At 52.3% G+C, this 18,625-nt stretch overlaps 7 protein-coding genes across 7 annotated transcripts; 3 read left to right on the top strand and 4 right to left on the bottom strand.

Annotated features, from left to right (window-relative positions):
- Positions 1-1,641: 1,641 nt before the first annotated feature.
- Positions 1,642-2,188, bottom strand: A1O5_11942 (uncharacterized protein; the record flags this gene model as incomplete). The annotated part of the gene is made up of 2 exons (XM_007752511.1): positions 1,642-2,064; positions 2,117-2,188. 2 exons carry the CDS (start codon positions 2,186-2,188, stop codon positions 1,642-1,644), a joined length of 495 nt encoding a protein of 164 aa, XP_007750701.1.
- A 1,455-nt stretch (positions 2,189-3,643) lies between these two features.
- On the top strand, positions 3,644-4,415 carry A1O5_11941 (uncharacterized protein; the record flags this gene model as incomplete). The annotated part of the gene is made up of 3 exons (XM_007752510.1): positions 3,644-4,137; positions 4,188-4,350; positions 4,386-4,415. 3 exons carry the CDS (start codon positions 3,644-3,646, stop codon positions 4,413-4,415), a joined length of 687 nt encoding a protein of 228 aa, XP_007750700.1.
- Positions 4,416-5,676: 1,261 nt separating this feature from the next.
- On the top strand, positions 5,677-5,871 carry A1O5_11940 (BolA protein; the record flags this gene model as incomplete). Its single annotated transcript, XM_007752509.1, has 1 exon — positions 5,677-5,871. One exon carries the CDS (start codon positions 5,677-5,679, stop codon positions 5,869-5,871), a length of 195 nt encoding a protein of 64 aa, XP_007750699.1.
- Positions 5,872-6,938: 1,067 nt separating this feature from the next.
- Positions 6,939-7,786, bottom strand: A1O5_11939 (uncharacterized protein; the record flags this gene model as incomplete). The annotated part of the gene is made up of 2 exons (XM_007752508.1): positions 6,939-7,003; positions 7,054-7,786. The coding sequence occupies 2 exons, from the start codon at positions 7,784-7,786 to the stop codon at positions 6,939-6,941; spliced, it is 798 nt and encodes a 265-aa protein (XP_007750698.1).
- A 1,778-nt stretch (positions 7,787-9,564) lies between these two features.
- Positions 9,565-10,917, bottom strand: A1O5_11938 (nicotinate phosphoribosyltransferase; the record flags this gene model as incomplete). Its single annotated transcript, XM_007752507.1, has 1 exon — positions 9,565-10,917. The coding sequence occupies one exon, from the start codon at positions 10,915-10,917 to the stop codon at positions 9,565-9,567; it is 1,353 nt and encodes a 450-aa protein (XP_007750697.1).
- Positions 10,918-11,354: 437 nt separating this feature from the next.
- Positions 11,355-13,185, bottom strand: A1O5_11937 (uncharacterized protein; the record flags this gene model as incomplete). Its single annotated transcript, XM_007752506.1, has 2 exons — positions 11,355-12,885; positions 12,995-13,185. The coding sequence occupies 2 exons, from the start codon at positions 13,183-13,185 to the stop codon at positions 11,355-11,357; spliced, it is 1,722 nt and encodes a 573-aa protein (XP_007750696.1).
- A 678-nt stretch (positions 13,186-13,863) lies between these two features.
- On the top strand, positions 13,864-15,687 carry A1O5_11936 (uncharacterized protein; the record flags this gene model as incomplete). The annotated part of the gene is made up of 3 exons (XM_007752505.1): positions 13,864-14,088; positions 14,154-15,297; positions 15,371-15,687. 3 exons carry the CDS (start codon positions 13,864-13,866, stop codon positions 15,685-15,687), a joined length of 1,686 nt encoding a protein of 561 aa, XP_007750695.1.
- Between the last annotated feature and the right edge of the window lie 2,938 nt (positions 15,688-18,625).

Below are 18,625 nucleotides of genomic sequence, written 5' to 3'. Positions count from 1 at the left end.
GAAGAGAGTGTAACTATCTAGGGGAAATGAGGGTGTATATATAATGCTCGTGCTCTGCGCGCTCTGTGCGCTCTGTGCGCTCTGCTGGCAGAGCCCACAGGGCCGACAGAGCCAACAGGGCATATCACGTGGTTCAGCCTTGTTCCCTTGTGGATCCTTCCATCTGTCCAATGAATGTCCTGAGCCGCGCCTTCGCAGCCCGCGACCGGTCTCTTCCAAGGCTGTGTCTAACACAGCGATCGCTCGTGAATAGGCTCTCTGAAGAACAAAAGGGTCATTTAGCAAGTTTTATAATACTATTAAGTTTATTCGAGCCTCATCTTAACGTCGGCAATAATTCTAGGTGGTGATAGCGATGGTTGTGAACTAGATGAATATTCGAGGTCAGTTTAGATCCAGATTAATATTATTCGCGTAAGTTACCTAATTTAGTAACCGTAGGCGAGAATATCTATAATTCTAAACTCGGCGATATACATCTCAATCTTTAATCTATCCTTAACAACGCAACTAGATGAAATTCCGCCTATCTAGCGATTAAGAGAGGTCTTAGACTCAAAGAGGCTTTTAAGTATTACGTCTCTTACGCCGAGGACTTTCCCGACGACGATGTTCTTATAGATAAAGAGTGGACGTAACTAAACTTAATTTACGAGGGTCTTAAACCGTTCTGGGAGATAACACTAAGACTTAAAGGAAGTGGTAAGAATGGCTTTTATGGAGTAATCTAGGAGGCGCTACCATCACTAAATATACTCTATTGTTATATTAAGAGTTATATAACTCTTCACGGCTATTCTGTTCAACGGCGACGAGGTTAGAATTAACGCGGTCGAGAAACAGCGCAACGGTAGATATCTCAACGATATACAGCGAGTACCGACCCCCTAATCGTTTACTACCAAAACGCCTAGGAAGTACTGCAAGAATATAACGATCTAACAGACAAGAATCACGAGCTGTATGCCGCTAGCGCTCTTCTTAATCCTTGTCTTCGTCTACAGTATTTTAAGCGTTCTTAAACCAATAATACCGCATATCAGATCGAGCCTATGATCGAAAAGAACCGTACGATCTAGCAAGAACAATACAGTCAGATTACGCCTATAACTACTTCGGAACGTTCACAGTCCTCTCTCTCGCTATTTATCACTCAATTACAAGGCGCTGATACCTCGGATACCGAGGACGACTTTTATCGATATATTAACGGTCGACCGACGCCTTTTATAGATTGGCGTAAAGAAAACCTTTTTCACTGGTGGTCTACCTGTGACTTCCCGTCACTTCGTCAGTGGGTATTTAACACTCTAACAATATCTGCAATGTCTACAGAACTAGAGAGGGTATTCTCCCAAGCGAAGAGAACGATAACAGTCGATCGTAACCGTCTATCGGCGAGATCTTTCGAGGCTAGTCAATGCCTGAAGCACTGGATCGATCAAGGTCTATATGAGATGTGATGGTGAGGCTTTGGACCCATTTCCACCAATCAGATCGCTCCGTTTACGGAGATTCAGGGGGACTAGTTGGGACTATAGTCAGGACTAGGGACTATAGTCCTAGGGGGCTGGGACTAGGACTAGGACTAGTGGGACTATAGTCTTACCAACGCTGCTTTCGTGCTTACCCCCCGGAAGCCTACCGGGACGTGCCACAGACGGCGTCGAGCTCTTTACGAGCTTTCTCCTGATACTGGGGATGCATAGCCAGGAACATGACCGAGGTCAACATGGCTGATGCAGTCGTGTCCGCGCCACCTTCCACCAAGACCCCCATGAAGTGATTCAACTGATGGTCGTTGAGCTCCAGCTCGCCGTGTCTCTCTCCGTCCAGAATAGACTCGATGATGCAATCACGCTTGATCCCTTTCCGTCGACGAACATTGACGAGCCTACGAGCTTCGTTCCACGTGTCATCCATGCACTTGAACGAGCCTTTGACACGTCGTTTCCAGTAAGCCATCGAGTCAGGTATCCACTGAAGAAATGGGAACTCGTCAACCGGTGGATTGGCCCCCACCTCGAGGGAAGCATTATAGCTATCCATTGCATTGTACACGGCCTCCAAGTATCTTCTCAGCGCGAGAACGGTAACGCACACTTCAGTAACTCACATGTGCCCAGAAATTGTTGGCATCGGGGCCTCGGTGACCAAACACCACAGTCGAAGCCACCGGAGCGGTCATTCGCTTGATGTGGGATTAGTATCCTTCAGGATTGTTCAGCAAATCCGACAGGAGGACAATAGACCTACAGCCTTCGTCAGCAGACACTCGCCACCAACAAGCCACGTCGGGCCTACTCCGCATGCTGAATGTGGCCAATTTTTTCTTCCAGAGCACGAGGCTGCGGGCTCAGAGGTCAGCCGAAAGCAATGTTAACTCACGTGGATGGACGCGCTCATGCCGAGAGGTTGTGAACTGCCACCTTTCTTTCCTGTCTCCAGAGCGGCGTCGTGTTCATAAATCCAAGACTGTCCCCGCCCGTAACCAGGCGCGGGACGTAGTTGAACGGGCGCTCCGAGTATATGGCTCCCTTTTTATCGAGAAGGTGGTTGACAGCTTTGCGATCGAAGAGCACGATCACGGTGGAATGGCCAAACTTCAAGGAGTAGACGCCTCCGTATTGCTCGCCCTAGACTTTCAACCTGCATGACTTTCGTTAAGCCTGCCGTGCTTGTAGCAATGAGATAACAACAAAACAAGATTTCTCTCACTTCAGGGCTAAGTTTGTCTTCGGTATCAAGTGCAAATTCCCAAGGATAGGCCAAGTCGGAGGACCAGGTGGAAGCCTCTTATCCCGGCTTCCAATTCTCAGGACGAAATGTAGTCCACAGAGTAGGAGACCGAGGATAAGAAGGCCCGTGATTGGCACAGGCTGTCCTTTGAAGATGAGAAAATGAGATACCAGCGCCATTGCGGGGAAGTCCCTGGTAAACTTCTCTAAGCTAAGACGTGAGCTTTCGGCTTGATGGAGCAAGCTGTCTTGAAAGAAGAAATCTGGGGAGCACGCAGGTCACAACAGATAGATGCACTGTATATCAGTTCTTCGTCACCGAGTACCTGTTAGGCCGCACCGAAGGGTTGTGACTGAGGCGAACAAGATGCTCGGGGAGCCTTGTTTCCAGTGCGGTTCTTTGGGAGCAGCCTACTTCCGGGTCGGTCGGAGTCCAATACATGGGCCAACGGACTATAACCCCGTCTTCGGAGACTCGGAGCCAGGCCGGCCCACAGCGGTGCGGATGAACATGGTCATAGGCTTTCATTCTCATCGAGCGTGAGGATAGACTACTATGACGGTGTTGCGAACTCGGTATGACAAGTCGTCAATGCTTCAATGGTCATATTTGGGTCCTTTGAGTGTGGTTCGGAGGCATCCTCCGATCGTTATCCTGCAGCAACGGGAAAATAGGACCATAGAATTCTGTGCTAATCCCTCCAGAGCTTGCACTGATACCAATATCCGGCAAACCCCGGAAACGGTGGACAGAGTCAGTATGTTTAAGAATGCTCTTGACGCAAGTGCTTCTCTGAATTTGAGTAGAGAGTGTCGTTGCTGAGTCGGTCACGTCGTATCCAGATCTAAAGGGGAATGTCTACGTGGTCACTGGGGCAGCCTCAGGCATAGGACGAGCCACGTCCATGCTGCTGGGACTGCAAGGAGCCAACGTCGCCCTCGTCGACCTCCACAAGCCTCAGCAAGTCTTGGACGAGGTGGAAAAGCTTGGCGGAAAAGCCCTCGCCTCCTCGTGTGATGTCCAGGACGGAGATGCTCTCGAAGCGGTCATGGAGAACGTCGTGCAGCATTTTGGGGGCATTGATGGGGCGGCAAACATGGCGGGCATTTTGGGTAGCCAAGGTATCAAGGGCCAAGGTCACGCGGTTGACCGCGTGCCCGATGGTGAATGGGATCAGATCTTGGGAGTCAATTTGAACGGCATCAAGAACTCGATGCATGCCGAACTGCGTCATATGAAGGACGGCGGCACAGTGGTCAATGCCGGGAGCGTTGCAGGACAGCCGGGGTTGCCCTTTATGGCTCCCTATTGCGCCAACAAGTGGGCGGTCTTGGGCCTGACCCAGGTCGCGGCCCAGGAGTCTGGGATTCGTGGAATCCGCATCAACGCCGTAGCCCCGTAAGCAGCGTTCGTTGGATATTGTGTGCCATTCACTGACGAGAGAGCAGAGGCGTCATCCGAACGCCCATGATCCAAGGCGCGGCCACCGATAGCGAGCTATACGACTCACTGGGTTTTAGGACTGCCTTGAAGCGACTGGCCGAGCCAGAAGAAGTCGCGAGAGTCATCGTCTTTCTGTTGAGTAAAGAGGCCAGCTACATAACCGGAGCGGTAAGTCCGTGAAGCGAGGTTGCTCAAACTTCCAGGTCATCAACATCGACGGAGGGTTCTCGTAGCCCGCCAGGGAGCAACAGCAGGGAGATTTGGCCATTCTCACGTGCACTCCGGGGGAACATCTGTCAAGCATCCCATTTGGAGGAAGTCCGTGAAGGAGGCCATGCCGCGTTCAGACAAAAGGGGGAAAGTCCATGATCACCTCGTAGAAGAGTGTTATAGAAGGAGCCCAACTGAGTAGTTCGAGTACGTCGGCGGGGTCCCGAGTTCGGATCCCCTAGTATCTTAAACAGGTCTCATCGTCTAAAGATGACCAAAGTTTGTGTTACGGATAAAGAGGAAGAAGGAAGACTAAAAAGCTCTGGCAGACTACGGTAAGGGACTAGGAGCCATCAGCAAGATGCAGGTGAGCCGAGGGTGCGTAAAGCGGCGAGCGGGAAATCATAATGGCGAGATGGGAAGACCCACAGGAGGCCCAAGGAGGCCTTGGGAGGCCAAGAGGCTCAAGAGGCTCAAGAGGCTCAAGATGTCATGCTGCTCCGACGTAGGAAATTCCACAGCTTGCCCAACACTCCTCCGAACCCGACACCTCGACCCTCCAATCCCAAGCACCTAATCTGATGGCTGCGTCAATTTCTGCCCTCGGCCAACATCAGTCTCTGGGAACGCGTCCACGCCACAGCCAAATGAGGCGATATGTGATTGCTGGCGCGTCACTTTGTCGTGTAGTATCGACAATCAGGATGGCGAGTAGTTCCAGCACGCCCGTGGAGGACACGATTCGGAGAAAGGTGAGTTGTGATCCAGCCTCGCGTCAGTCATGCAAAGCCAAGGAGAACACTTCGATGTTTCTTGAAAGGCCCAAATCCATCAAGTCTCTTTCTCTCACATCCTCAACGGGCCCTCTCATACACGGCCTAACTTGCAGGATAGGTCACCGAGGCATTAAACCCCACCAACCTCACGATTCGGAACGACTCACATCTCCATGCCCACCACAAGGCCATGGCAAGCTCGACTTCGAAAGAAACACATTTCTTGTAAGTCACTCTATTCGCCTTCCGACGTCTCCGCGGTCACTCTGCCCGGTCCCAGCCTCAATGCGGACTTCTCAAGCGTCACGGCCACATCCGACGATTTCAGAATGCATATCCAAGTAGCCTTGTATGGCCATTCCCAGTCTTGTCCTCAACCGCTCCAGGCTCATAACTTCACCTTGAAAATATTCATCAATCTTTGGCCCCTCCTGTTCTTTCCGGTGTTTCCTACTCGATATCCGTTATAGCTTCTCCCCAAGTCGTCGTCGTTCTTCCATCCTGACACATGGCCAGTCTTGACATTACATCGCCTTCATTCCAATCGAAACCCCAACCCGCACGGCACAGGATGATCTACTCGCTGCTGAAAGAGGAACTCGATCGACCTGGCGGAATCCACGCTCTACAACTTCGGACCAAGACGCCGCAGGAGGTAGAGAGGGAGCTCGCAAGGCAGAATGGAGCTCGAGGCGCGGTGTAAATGTTCAACTCGGGCTGCGACACGGGGTTGAGAGGAGATGGCAAAGCGTACGGCGACTGGGGAGTTTTGGCCGGGGGCAAGGACAGGAGAGCGACGACGCTTGCGTGCCAGAATTTAGAGCTTATTCGAACTTATTCTGGACAGGGTCGTTATCTATTCGTGAACTGAACCCCTTCCTTTCAAACAGAGTCCACTCCCCTCGACAGCCAAAATCTACGCACCCATCGCGCTCGTTCGTATCAAGATATTTTCCTCTTCCTTTCCCTTTCCCTTTTTGCCCAATCATCTCTCCAAGAGCGATTGAAGGCTCCGCGTAACAAAAGTCAAGCGTGTTGAGGCAATATTCGGCGAACTAAGTGTGTTTTTATAGAGGACTATAGCCATTGTCCATAACTCATATCGCTTGTTCACTGCCTCTTGCTCTTTTTGGAACAAGCACATTCGCTTAATGTAAACATATAATAAAGCCCTCAGCTCCTCAAGCGGACTGGAAACTAATAAGCCATCGGACGAGCAGGCAACCTACTCTGCTCCTGCTGCTGCTACGCCGTTGTGGAAGACGGAATGCATCACAACTCCATCGAAAAGAGCTCGAAAAGGGATTATTAGCGGGTAGTGTGTGTGTATCTAATGGGCGTTTTGATGCTGTACAATGACACCCAACCGACCAGCCAGAGATCCCCTACACTGACAGAGGGGATCGAAAACAGACAAATGAGCATTTTTGCGCCGGCTTTTTCTGCTAAAACATATGAGATTCTGAAAACCCTCCTGGCCACTTCCCCCTGCCTGCTCTATCGCGCTCGCGCTCCGATGTTCCACACGAACACGAGTCTTGTTGACTCTCCGGTGATCCAAAAACAAACAAAAACGAACCAGGACACATTGTGGTCTGCTTCACCAACGATAGATGCCGTCCATTTTCCATGGACATCAAGTAAAATATCAACTTGCGAGACTCAAACCGTGTTGTGGAACCACCAGTTCCCAGTATGTCACGATTTCCGCAAAACGACTGAACATGGGTTTGTGATTCAAGATGGTGCATGACTGTTGGTGCTGAAATACTAATGATTATTCGTAACCGTAACAGCCACCGCCACGACCACGGCAATAATGATGATAATGAGGACTAGATAAGTGTTAGCACGTCCACGCTTGCGGAATTCGACGAACACTCACCAACAATGCCTAAGCATATCCACTTCTTGCGACGGGCAGCTCGGGCCTTGACGACTGCACCCTCAAGCTCAACATTTGCCTTAGCTACGTGTTCTGCGACCTGCTCGCCTTGCTCCTCGATCTGGGTGACTGCAGGTTCTTGCTGGACCACCAATGCCTCGAGGTCTTGGAAGAGCTGAGCAAGCTCAATCATCTGTCGTTCAATCTTCTGGATATCTTCGTGACGCTGAGAAACATTTCGCGCCACGGTCTGTGCTTCACCACGCCTGTCGCTCTGGATCAATGCAGAAGAGAAGATTTGTTGGTTATTAGGATCTTCCACAGCTTCGCGCACTTCTGCGTCTGACGCGTCGGGGCGGACGATTCGGTATTGTCTGGCCATCTGTTCTTGGGACGCTTTTCGGAACTCCCGTTCGACTTGTTGATACTGATTGATTGCCGTCTTCAGTCTTCGGTCAATCTTGCCAACTTGGGGAGCATTGCGCGGGTTTCCGGATTCCGGTTGTTGCTTGATGCCCTTGACGCGGCTAACGAGACCGCGGTATTTTGTCATGATTGTTTCTCCTGTGCGGTCGACCTCCATGCGCAATGGCGACTGGGCCGAGGTGTTCGTGTCGGCCAGGTATCGTGATTGAAGGCCCTTAAGACGCTGTAGATCTGCCTCGATTTCATCGATGGCCTGGTCGACGGCCCGACATTCATTGAGGATTCGGTTGGGGTCGGCGCCGTTCATGTTTCTCATTTCTGGATAGGACGGATTAGCCAGCAGTCTTATAATCAAAGAATTGTCGAGACTGGTGTACCATAACCGCCTTGCTGCTGTTCCCCTTGAGCATAATAGCTGCTCCCTTGTTGTTGCGGCTCCGGACGGTCACTGTAGTTTCCCTGATTGCTGTATCCTTCATTTTCATAGCCCCCCTGAGCGTAAGGATTTGCCGCTTGTCCGTAGGGATTGTAGGTTCCGTAGCCCTGGTTAGACTGAGGTGAATGTCAGCAACAGTTCTTGGAAAGGAGTGCGTACAACAACGGTGGGATTCAGTGACTGCGCCTCAGGACTTGAGAACAGGGTAAGGCGACCCAATGTCAGTTCTATCGGGATGGTGACAACATACACTCATGATGACAGTAAAATCAGGCGGATATTAAAAGGCGTATAGGTGATGAAGAAGGTTCAATTGATGGTTCCCGTGGGCGCAGGAAAGGGTGTACGAAGCTAGAAAGACAGGAGGTTTACGCGCAGTTGACTCGTGTACGCGATACAGGGTCGAAGAAAATTGGACAAGAAGGAATAAAAGGAGGAGGATGAAGATCTAAGATGGGAGCGGAATCAGCAGCGGCTGAATAGAAAATCTGAAAGAAGAAAGGAACTTGGGGTGTTGCGAAAGATGGCGGGCTGAGTGATCCCAGCTATTACAGTACGAGGAATCTGATCAGCTCGGGACGGAGTTGAGAGGGAAGAAGCGCCGCGGGAGGGAGCGAAAGGGGATTGTGACCTTGGGTGTGCAGTTCTTATTCCATAGGGGAGCCTAGAAGGCTCCTCGGACCCTACAAACCCCTACTGGTACTGGTCCACTGACCCTAGAAGCAGCTGCGTCCAGGCTTGGACCCAAAAAAGTCTGGGCACGCTTGCCACGCCTCATGCCTAAAGAGGGGGGGGGTCCTCGCCGCCCACCAGCCTCGGGGTCTAGCGGCCTTAGCTGCGCGGTGGGGAAGAAAATGTGCGAACTGGACTGCATGACTGCGCAAGATTGCGGCTGTGCCACAGCAACTACTCCCCAGTCCATACAAGACTCCCTCATAGACAACGTTCATTGTCGACAGCATGATCATCACTGGGTCCTCTCAAACGCAAGTCAGCGCTTGCCCCGTTCTGCCTTGCCTTTTCCGACCTCGTCCGGATGAGATAATTTGATGGATGCTCCAGAACCAGCCAGGGCCTTGCAACGACTCTGACAAACCATTGCCTCGCTAGAAGCCTGCACCACACCTCGCATCCAATCAAACCACTCCCAATCTTACTTTAGCATGGGGAACGCTTTCCTACTTCACCAGTGTTGCCAATTAATACGCCCCAGCGAAGAGATGGGCCACTGGCGTGGGGACTGTCACAGCAGATATCGTTTCAGCAATTGCCTGAATTCTTGCCCATGTCGGTCAATGCTATACTCGGTAGAATTGTGGTGATTATGATCGTCGCCATTGAGGGATGGCTTTTTTTTCTTCTTCTTTTTTTGCCGCTGCCACTATCTACGAGCGGAGAAAATCTCACATCACCCCTCCAGTAGTCTGCTGTGGCGTGATATAGGCACCGACCTTTGAATTCCATCTGCCTGGAGCGAAAACAGACTTCTCGGAAAGGGATGTTGGCGGCACCAATAATGACCCGTCAGTGACAAGCTCTCCGCCACAACCCCCACAACGGTGCTAGAGCCTCGCTCCATCTGATCCACCAGGCCCTCCAGGGGCGCAAGGCTGCGACGTTAATGCCACGAGTATTGGCTGCCCGATCCCTCACCATCGCCTTGATTCATCACCCTCCCTCCATTCCTTCTCCGTGTAACCAAGACGACGTTTGACATCTTGGACTGTGCGCTCATCGCCTGTGTTCTTGCCGATATTGTCGGATAACTTGATTGCCGGTCTTCCACCCGCTTTCGACAATTTGATGACGATGTTGAGCGGTTTGGATTTGGCTTGAGGGTCTGATTTGTGCCTGAAGTCGTTCGTGAAGAATGTGCCAACCCCAAATGAAGGCTTGAATCCGTAGGCTTCGGCCATTTCCCTGTACTCCAGGCATTTTTCCACATTGAGGGCGTCTGAGAACACAATACTCTTTTTGCTCACCCCTATAGAGTTGTAGAAGCTATCGGCGCCTTTGATGTATTCTTTGGGATCCCCAGAGTCTTGCCTGATGCCTGCATAAACCTCAGCGTACGAAGGCTGCCCACCTGTCGGCTTGCTTTCGTTGATATACTCGGTAGATTCGTCTCGCGAGGCTGAGGTCTTGGCAGGTACCTGTTTCCTGAAGGCCCTGAAGAAGTCCGCTGTGCCGAATGTATCTGTCAGTGCAATGCCCAGAACGCCTTTTCCGAAGCAGTCAAGCCAGTATCTGAGGCCATTCTCATTGGCATGTTCATAATCATCGGTAAGCGCGGCAATCCCCATGTACCATTCGTGGGCTACCGTCCCAATGGGTGGGATGCTATACTTCATCGCAAAATATACATTGCTTGTACCCGATAGCTTCCCCGGCAAGTCTTTCTCGTTTGATGCGCTTACTAGGCCTTTGATCACGAGGTCTTGAGTATGAAAGTCGCGCCTTCTTCGAGAGCCGAATTCGGAAACAACGCAGCCTGCGCTGAATAACCGCATTCCCTTCTCATATGCCTGCTCCTCTTGCCCTTCGTAATCCCAGTCCTTGTCAACGAACTTGAAATATGCTTCGCTCGTCAAGGCGAGGAGGGGGATTTCGTAGAGGATTGTCTCGACCCAGAGGCCAGTGACCGTGATATGAAGATCTCCGTATGCTCCATCAACCGGTTTGAACTCCAGGTGCACTTGCTCAGCGGGTCGGAGTCGAAACTTTTGTAGGTAGTCAAGGTAGTCGGAGGTCAGGTAGGGGCAATGCTTCCTCAGATATTGCAACTCTTGCTGTTCAAGTGTGACATTCCCTAACTTCGCAATCTGTCCTTTCAACCATTCGCAGGCTTCTTGGTCCAATCGCATCTGCGGGGTGCGATTGGTGAACTTATATTCAACATCGACCGAAGGGAAATAATTCAGGATCGCACACTGCATCGTCAACTTGTAAAGGTCAGTATCGAGGAAGGAGAAGACGCCTTCGGGCAGCTTGGGTTGTGCCATCTTGACAAGCACGAGACCAACTCAACCGAGATCACATATGAGAGATGGAGAAGTTGTGCAAGTCTGCCTGCAGACTTGTAATATGCTGCCGCCTACAAAGCAGAACAGCCGTAGCACAAGGCCTGTCAGAGTTGCAGTGACAACCGTCTGATATCAGACCTGCGTCTTTGTCCGCAGGACTGTGACATAATATCCCAGCGAGCCAGCGAGCCAGATAAAGCAACCGCCGACATTTAGCCGACAGGCCCTCGTCATGTGATTGACAAGCAAAGTTGTGTTGGCAGCTCTGCCGCTTTGGGTATAGTGGCAGGTGGGGGCCTTGATGACTAAGACTATACCTTATCGCCTAGCTTCAGACGCCAAGACCTCCTCGCCTCTTTGCACTATTCGTGCTGGTTGCTACCACTACTGCTTATGTACTTGCTATCGCTGAATACTTATGCAGAATTGAGAGGAATATCCTGGACGTACTTCTCTAGCCGACGAACCGCAGTTTGCCTTATTTCTTGTGCCTCTTCATACGCGCCGGCTGCAACGAGCGCATCCACCAGCAGCCACATCTCCCTCACAACCTCTGGATCTGTTTCGGCGTGGGCGTATTCACGGAGAGCCACAATAGATCGAATCCGCTCGACTGTTTCCAAATGTGACACAGGTCCATCGCCCCGGTGCTCCGGTTTGATGTCCATTAACGTCCTCATCGCACAAGCGACCTTCGCCGCTTGAACACGCGAAATGCTCGTCGTCACACTACCAGCTGTACTCGACGGTTTTGCGACGGCGTGCCATTCTTCAAGAATTGTGGTTGTCACCAGAACGGCCAGGATGCGCAGCAACATGGTGGTGTCACCGTTAAAACCGGGCCCCTTAGTGAGGATAGAGTTCAGATATTCCCGAAGCGCGACATCGCTGCTCGCGCGGAGCATCTCGTAGTCCCGAGGCGGCGAGGCGTCCACGCGTGGAGCCAGCAGGCGCTGGAGCAACCTGTCCGTCGCGAGAGAAGTGATGTCAAGAAGGCCTTCAGCTTGGTGGGCCTCCATTGCGAGGCGGGAGGCCTGCTGCGTATCGAGGTTGCTAACCCATTCGTTCGCTGTGTTGACGATGGCCATAGGAGGGGCGATCGAACACGCGTTGCAGTGCATGTGACAATAGAGCGAGAATAGGCGAGGGTCGAAGCGGTCAAAGACGATCTCCGCGTTGAGGGTCCATCCTCGCTCTAATAGAGGTGCAAGAGAGTAAGAGAGGAGCCACGGGCCGGCGGCTGTTGTTGTCTCATTACCGCCGATCGAGGGAGAGGGTGTACCCGACGACGACCACGACAAAGTTGATACAGAGTTCCTGGGGGTGGACACTGCACTTCTTAGACTCGCCACGAGTCCTCGCAGCCCGCGCAGCATGGCAGAGATGGGATGAGACTTCGGCATCCGGCCGTCAATCAGTGCAGTGAGATGGGCCAGAAACATCTGGAAGAGTTGCGGATGACGCAGCGCCACCATGTGGTGCATCATTTCGAGCAGGTTCCACACCAGCGCCGGCCCTTCGAGCGACAACATATCTTCAATCAGCAGGAATCCCTTTCGAGCCATCCTGCCAGCCAAATTGCCATGGCCTTGGTCCAACAGGTCCATCACTAACTTGAACGTGAAGCTAATCTTGTCGGTTTGCTCAGGCCATGGCTGATTTGTCTGGGGCTGCCGCTGAGACGCGAGGATCCCGTGATTGGACTGGATATGCTCGAAGAATGCCATGCTGCATATCCGCACACTGGTCAGAAACATGAGTATCAGGCCCTCGTCGTGGGCGAATCCGGGGAATGGAGGCACCGAGCCGCGCTCTCCCCGTGGGTCAAGCTGTCTGCTCGGCCCTTTCTTGCTTTCATCCTTCATCAAAGTCGGCACAGCAGCAGACGAGCGTCTAGAATTCTTCTGGAACCCCCACTTGGCGAAGCGCTTCTTGTACATCTGCTCCCTACACCCAAACGCCATCAAAGTCAGTCCACCCTCGAAAAGGCCCTGCTCCACGTGGCTAAAGGCGCAAAAGACTCGAGGCAGTGAGGGTGAAGGTAGGTGAATCTTACGTCGCCTTGAAAGCGTGCTCCCTCTCCATGTATTGCATGATATACCGCAGCTTCCGACGCTCCCGGATGTATAGTCGTTCAATCTCGGAGTACAGAGCCGCCCACTCCTTGTGCGTCGGCAATAGCTGTGGCGCCGGAACAGCATGCGCGGCTGGCCACCTCGGCCGAGGAACCAATGGTGGGAGTGCCATCGTGGTGGGCATGACGGAGCATCGTAAAGCGACTGCGTGGAACTTTTTCCTTTGGCTTCATTTGATGAAGTGGAAAGAAGGGGGTGGGAAGACCGACGATATTAAATATGCAGATGAGACTCAGCGAGTCGGCAGGGACTGGTAGGGGCTGGCATGGGCCGGCCAGAAGGAGGCCTCGTCTGCGCCCTGCCAATCAAAATGCAGGAAAAAGCTCCGTGCAGGACTAGCGCCGATCTTCTCGTGGCTTGGCACCAGAGGAACCGAGCGGAGCGGAAATACCCAATTGGTATCGCAGGCACATCGCGTCTTCGCTGTTATTTGAAAGACGGCTCTAGCTCGGCCGAAGATGAACGGGTCACCTTTCCCGGGTCCAGCAGCGGGACCTTCTCTAAAGGAGCACTTACAGGAGCAATCCCTTTCGTCGGCCAAATAGATACCGGATGGCCATTTACGCCGTCTCCGTGTCTGCGGTGACTCTTAAGGACGGACGACTTGACGCTGCTTTCCCTGTGTTCAACTTGGATCCTGTCTTGTCTCAACCAGCACACAAGCGAGGACAGTTGAGACAGTCCCGGGCGTTTTTGAGGAGGCAGCTTCTCGCTTCAACATTTAAAAAAATCCCATCGGCTCCCTTGACCATTGAACTTCATTTTCACCTTTGTCCTGCCTTCGAACACGATGGCTATGCCAAACGACAAAGCTATAGTCGCTGTTGGAGGAACCGAATCGCCCACACCTTCAACCTTGGACACCTCCGATGTGAACCATGCTAGCGACGGCCGCAGCGCACACCGGGAAAAGTCCGTTCAGAGCATATTTGACGACCACTATCCGCATGGACTGAAACTGGTACTCGTCGGAGGGGCGTCTGTTATTGCTGTCTTTCTTATTGCACTGGACCAGGTGAGCAATCTACCCACTTATATTGAGACACTGTCAACAACACATCTGACACTAACGGCGTATAGACTATCGTCGGCACAGCAATTCCAAAGATAACGGACGAGTTCCACGGCCTCAGGGACGTATCATGGTATGCCGCCGCCTACTTCATGACTTTCGGCGCTGCTCAGACCTCGGCGGGCAAGATATACAAGTACTTCAACCTGAAGTGGAGCTTCCTGGTCTCCATGCTCATCTTCGAGGTTGGTAGTTTGATATGTGGAGTTGCGCCTAGCTCCAAGGCATTGGTCGTCGGACGGGCCATTGCTGGATTGGGCGGTGCCGGCCTGTCGGTAGGTGGCACCAGTATCGTTTCCTTCACTGTGCCGCCGGCAAAGCGACCGATGATGATGGGCATCATCGGAATGACATATGCGATTGCTGCTGTCCTGGGACCGCTTATTGGTGGCATATTTTCCGACCACGTCACTTGGCGATGGTGCTTTTACATCAACCTACCGATTGGGGGACTTGCCGCTGTCGCTGTCTTCTTCTTTTTCCACCTTCCAACTGCTGCAGCGCCTCCTCAGGTCTCTTGGACGAAGCGCCTGTTGCATATGGACCCGGTTGGGGTCGCTTTAGCCATGGGAGGCATCACCTGCTTCATCCTCGCCCTTCAGTACGGAGGAAACACCCATCCCTGGGATAGCAGCATCGTCATCGGTCTCTTCGTTGGCTTTGGACTCCTTGCGATTGTTCTGGTGGGGTGGGAGATTTGGTTGGGTGACTATGCCATGATGCTGCCGAGACTCTACAAACAGCGCTCACTCTCGACCACGGCCCCTTACCAGTTCTTCTTCATGGGAAGCTACATTATTCTCCTGTACTACCTCCCCATCTACTTCCAGAGTATTCTCGGTGCGAGCCCTATCAAATCCGGCGTCAACAACCTGCCTCTCGTGCTCGCGGCGGCGGTTTTCGCCCTTGCCGGCGGAGCTGTCGTTATGAAGACGGGTCGTGCACAGCAGGTCATATTTGTTGGCTCAATGCTCTCCACCGTTGCCATAGGGCTGATTTACACGCTCGACATTGGCACCTCGACTGGGAAGTGGGTTGGCTATCAGCTCTTCGTCGGAGCTGCCATGGCCTTTGCCATCATGCATGGTTTGACTATTGCTCAAGCCAACGTGGGTCCCGAAGACCTTGCAGCCGTCACGGCCAACCTTTTGTGTATGTACCCATCTCCCCTCTTCCCTTGCCTCTGGGGCATAGGTCAAGCAAAGCTAACCGACATTTCGAACAGTCTTCCAGACGGTTGGGGGTGCGTTCAGCACTTCGGCAGGCCAGTCAGCCTTCGTCAACAGACTCCTTGCCACTCTGCCCAAAACAGCCCCAGGAGTGAACCCACGCCTGGTGCTTTTGACAGGCGCCTCAGAGCTGCATAACCTCTTCTCACCGGACGTGCTTCCCGGAGTCCTAAAGGCGTACATGGTCGGTCTCAAGGCAGCTTTCGCCGTCGCAGTTGCCTTCTCCGGCGTCGCATTTTTGTGTTCCTTGGCCATTCCCATGGAGAAGCTTCCGAGCCATGCGCCAGATAAAGCCCCTATGGCGACGGGTTAGTTCACCAGAGCGTGCAACATGCAGGTCTCACCAAGGTTATCCCGTATCCTGTCTCTCCTCGTGATGTGCCACGGTGGAGCTCTCAACGGCGCCCCCGAAGGGTATTGTTTCTTTGGAGTATTCTCATGGAGGGATGAAATACTTCTCAAGGTTTCCCTTCGAGTTCTGATGTTATTTTTCTGTAACAGACCTGTTGTTGAAGATCCTCCTGTTAGTCCTATTATGGGAAGGCTGATCTTAACACAATGATCTCTTGTCGTTCCCGAAAGGCATCGTTTGTAGACGACGCAACATTCTGGAATTGTTGGCAGGGTTCAGGGGAACCCTCTGGGCATAGGCCAATCTACATATAAATGGGAAGGGACATTCTCCGAGAGAACACGAATAGACTGGATAAATAGCCCATGCAGTTATTGTAAGTTGCTGGTCCAACAGCATTTTCAATTGAGCCTCGCATGGAGAAGAGCACATGCCTCCCTAGAGTGCCAATTTTCGCTAGAGGTCTATTGACAGACATTACCCGTGGCGAGAGCATTGCCAGCAGTAAGCCGATGGGTACCGACATCTTGTTACACAGTTGACGCGCTTTTGTCTCGTGGTAAAAGTCGCCAGGATGAGATGGAACTGTGCCGATCAGAACATTAGCCTGTCTAAGTGCCATTCCCATTCTTTATACTAGATGTACTTCCTTCCACTGCCATGTCGGTCGCGTGAACTGTCGTCAAGGCGTATCTTCATTCCCCTCTCCATCTCCTGTCCAGCCACCAGTCATCGTCGTCACGATCATGAGAGATAACTATCCCGTCTCTCCCCCCGGGCGACTACCACACAACATGCAAATCGATATCCATTTTCACTTGGCTGAGGTGCGGTCGGAACATCACCACGATCCCGGGCTCTGCTTGTTCCCGCAGCGTTACGATTTCAAGGAATCCCTCCTCGTGGATCTCCCCACCAGCCAACCAAGGCACTTTACTACTAAACAATAGTATTTGGATTCAATGGCAAGTTAACGAAAGAGCAGCACTGTCACTTTCGGTTTACTAACCTTAGAGCGAAAGAGCCTCACGACAATCCAATTGGTTCAGGCCCTTGCCCACTTGCCCTGTGAGGACCGCGTCCATACCGATCTGAGAATAAGCGGAAGCAAGTGGTGCCGCTGTTGGTCAAATGGAGCGAAGGACGCCAAAGCCCTTGCCATGCTGGACCCTCAGTTTCGGCGGTTTGTGGCTTCTTGTTGCCGGAGCTCCTGCATCCATGAGAAGTGGTCCAACCGGCACTTGAAGCTGGACCATTGTTGTTGCACCTAACAACTTCCAGGCAGGTATATTGTCCCCAGTCTTCTTGAAGGCCTCAAGCAAGCAACAAACGTGATCGACCCGAGGGGGCTTCTTGTGGCTGCTTCTCACTCTGCTTCTGACTGGTCCCTGATCGGGATCCCTGGCTGCTCCCTCACCGTTCTCTGTTGTAGGTGTAGTCCGTCTCCCGAAGCAGGGCGCGTGGCAAGCCTCCTTATTACTCTGCATGATGGATCCATTCAAACTGGTTTCCGTGACTAAGGTGGGCGGTGGTGGTCGTGATACCTGACACCCTGAAGGATTGGTTGTCGAGTATTGGAGGAGCCGGAGGTACAACAGTCGAGAGTCTCCCGCATCCTCGAACTCTGGTCTCTTTTCACTTTCTTCCAGCAGCACTCCAGTGCCTCGTCCTTTACATTTCTCTTTGGAACATTTCCAGATCTTTGGAGAATCGTTCCCACTCCTCTCTTCTCCTGTTCTTTCGTCATGTCGTCAGGACCCAACACACATCTTGCAAATGATAGGAGCACCCACAAGAGCATGGCCGTCTCGAGCACAGGATTTGGTGATTCTGGTGCAGTTGCCGTGGGCGGCATAGGTGTGTTCCAAGTGCAGCTTGCTCAGCTGGGTCAAATTCTGAATCCTCTTAGATTCGGCCCCGGGGACCGCGTCAAGCCAACTTCTTCGCTTTCAAAACTCTCCGCCTCAGAGCGATCCATGGCATCCGAATCGAGCTGATCGAAGACACCTCAATCATCTTATCACCAAGGTCGACGGCATCATGTCCGTAATCGATGGTTTGGGCACCGGGTGTTGATTTTGCTCTGCATTTACGGCCTCTGCGTAGATGCTGGTGGTGGACGGTGAATTTCTTTTACATAACCACCATTTTGATGTCGACCCTTTCTTCTTTTCTCTCTCTCTCTCTCTCTCTCTCTCTCTCTCCCTCTCTCGCCCTCTCTCTCCCTCTCTCTCAGTTGTCGAATTATTACCCCGCATGAGATTCGGTGTGCCCCGCCTGATCGCGAAAATGGCTCATCTTCCCAAAATTCATGGTGTTGATGGTTGATTGTGGTCTGCGTGCTGTCGTCTTGATGGTGGCGGTGTTGACATTGATTTCTGGGGGTCCTGGCAACATTATCATGTTGTGATGTCGGAAATCATGTATCATGGTATGAAAACACCCATTGAAGCAATGGAGATGCGCTGCTGATGTTCTTGAGCCGGCCGCGTTGGCAGCAGTGTTGGTGTGCTTGGTTGACAATAGCAATTTGTGGAGCCGCCTGACGGCATCCGCCTTGCCGCAATTTACGATGCACCCCTGCGAGCCCGTGGAGCTTTGAAGCCTCAAGCGGCTGGTTGCCTTTTTGCTGGCAGTGCCGTTGCATGGCATGCTTAGTTTCCATGCTGACACGGTCGTCATTTAACTCCTTCACGCCCTGCCTCTCGCTTGCCTCCACTGTGTTTTGTTCCATTACAAGCCCATCACCAAAAAAATACGGCGTGTCTGACACTGTGTCTGACCGTCCCCTCCTCGCCCTCTGCCGTTTCGGTGCCCTCAACAAAAATGCGGGAATTTCCGATTTTGTAATGTGATCCACAGACTGCCAAGACATGTAAAGACCGTCACGCTCGTCTTC

This window comes from Cladophialophora psammophila, assembly GCF_000585535.1.
Source record: "Cladophialophora psammophila CBS 110553 chromosome Unknown aczJe-supercont1.29, whole genome shotgun sequence".
Taxonomy (NCBI): Eukaryota; Fungi; Ascomycota; class Eurotiomycetes; order Chaetothyriales; family Herpotrichiellaceae; genus Cladophialophora; species Cladophialophora psammophila.
Note: the sequence above shows the minus strand (reverse complement) of the source record. Positions and strands in the feature narration are given on the sequence as shown.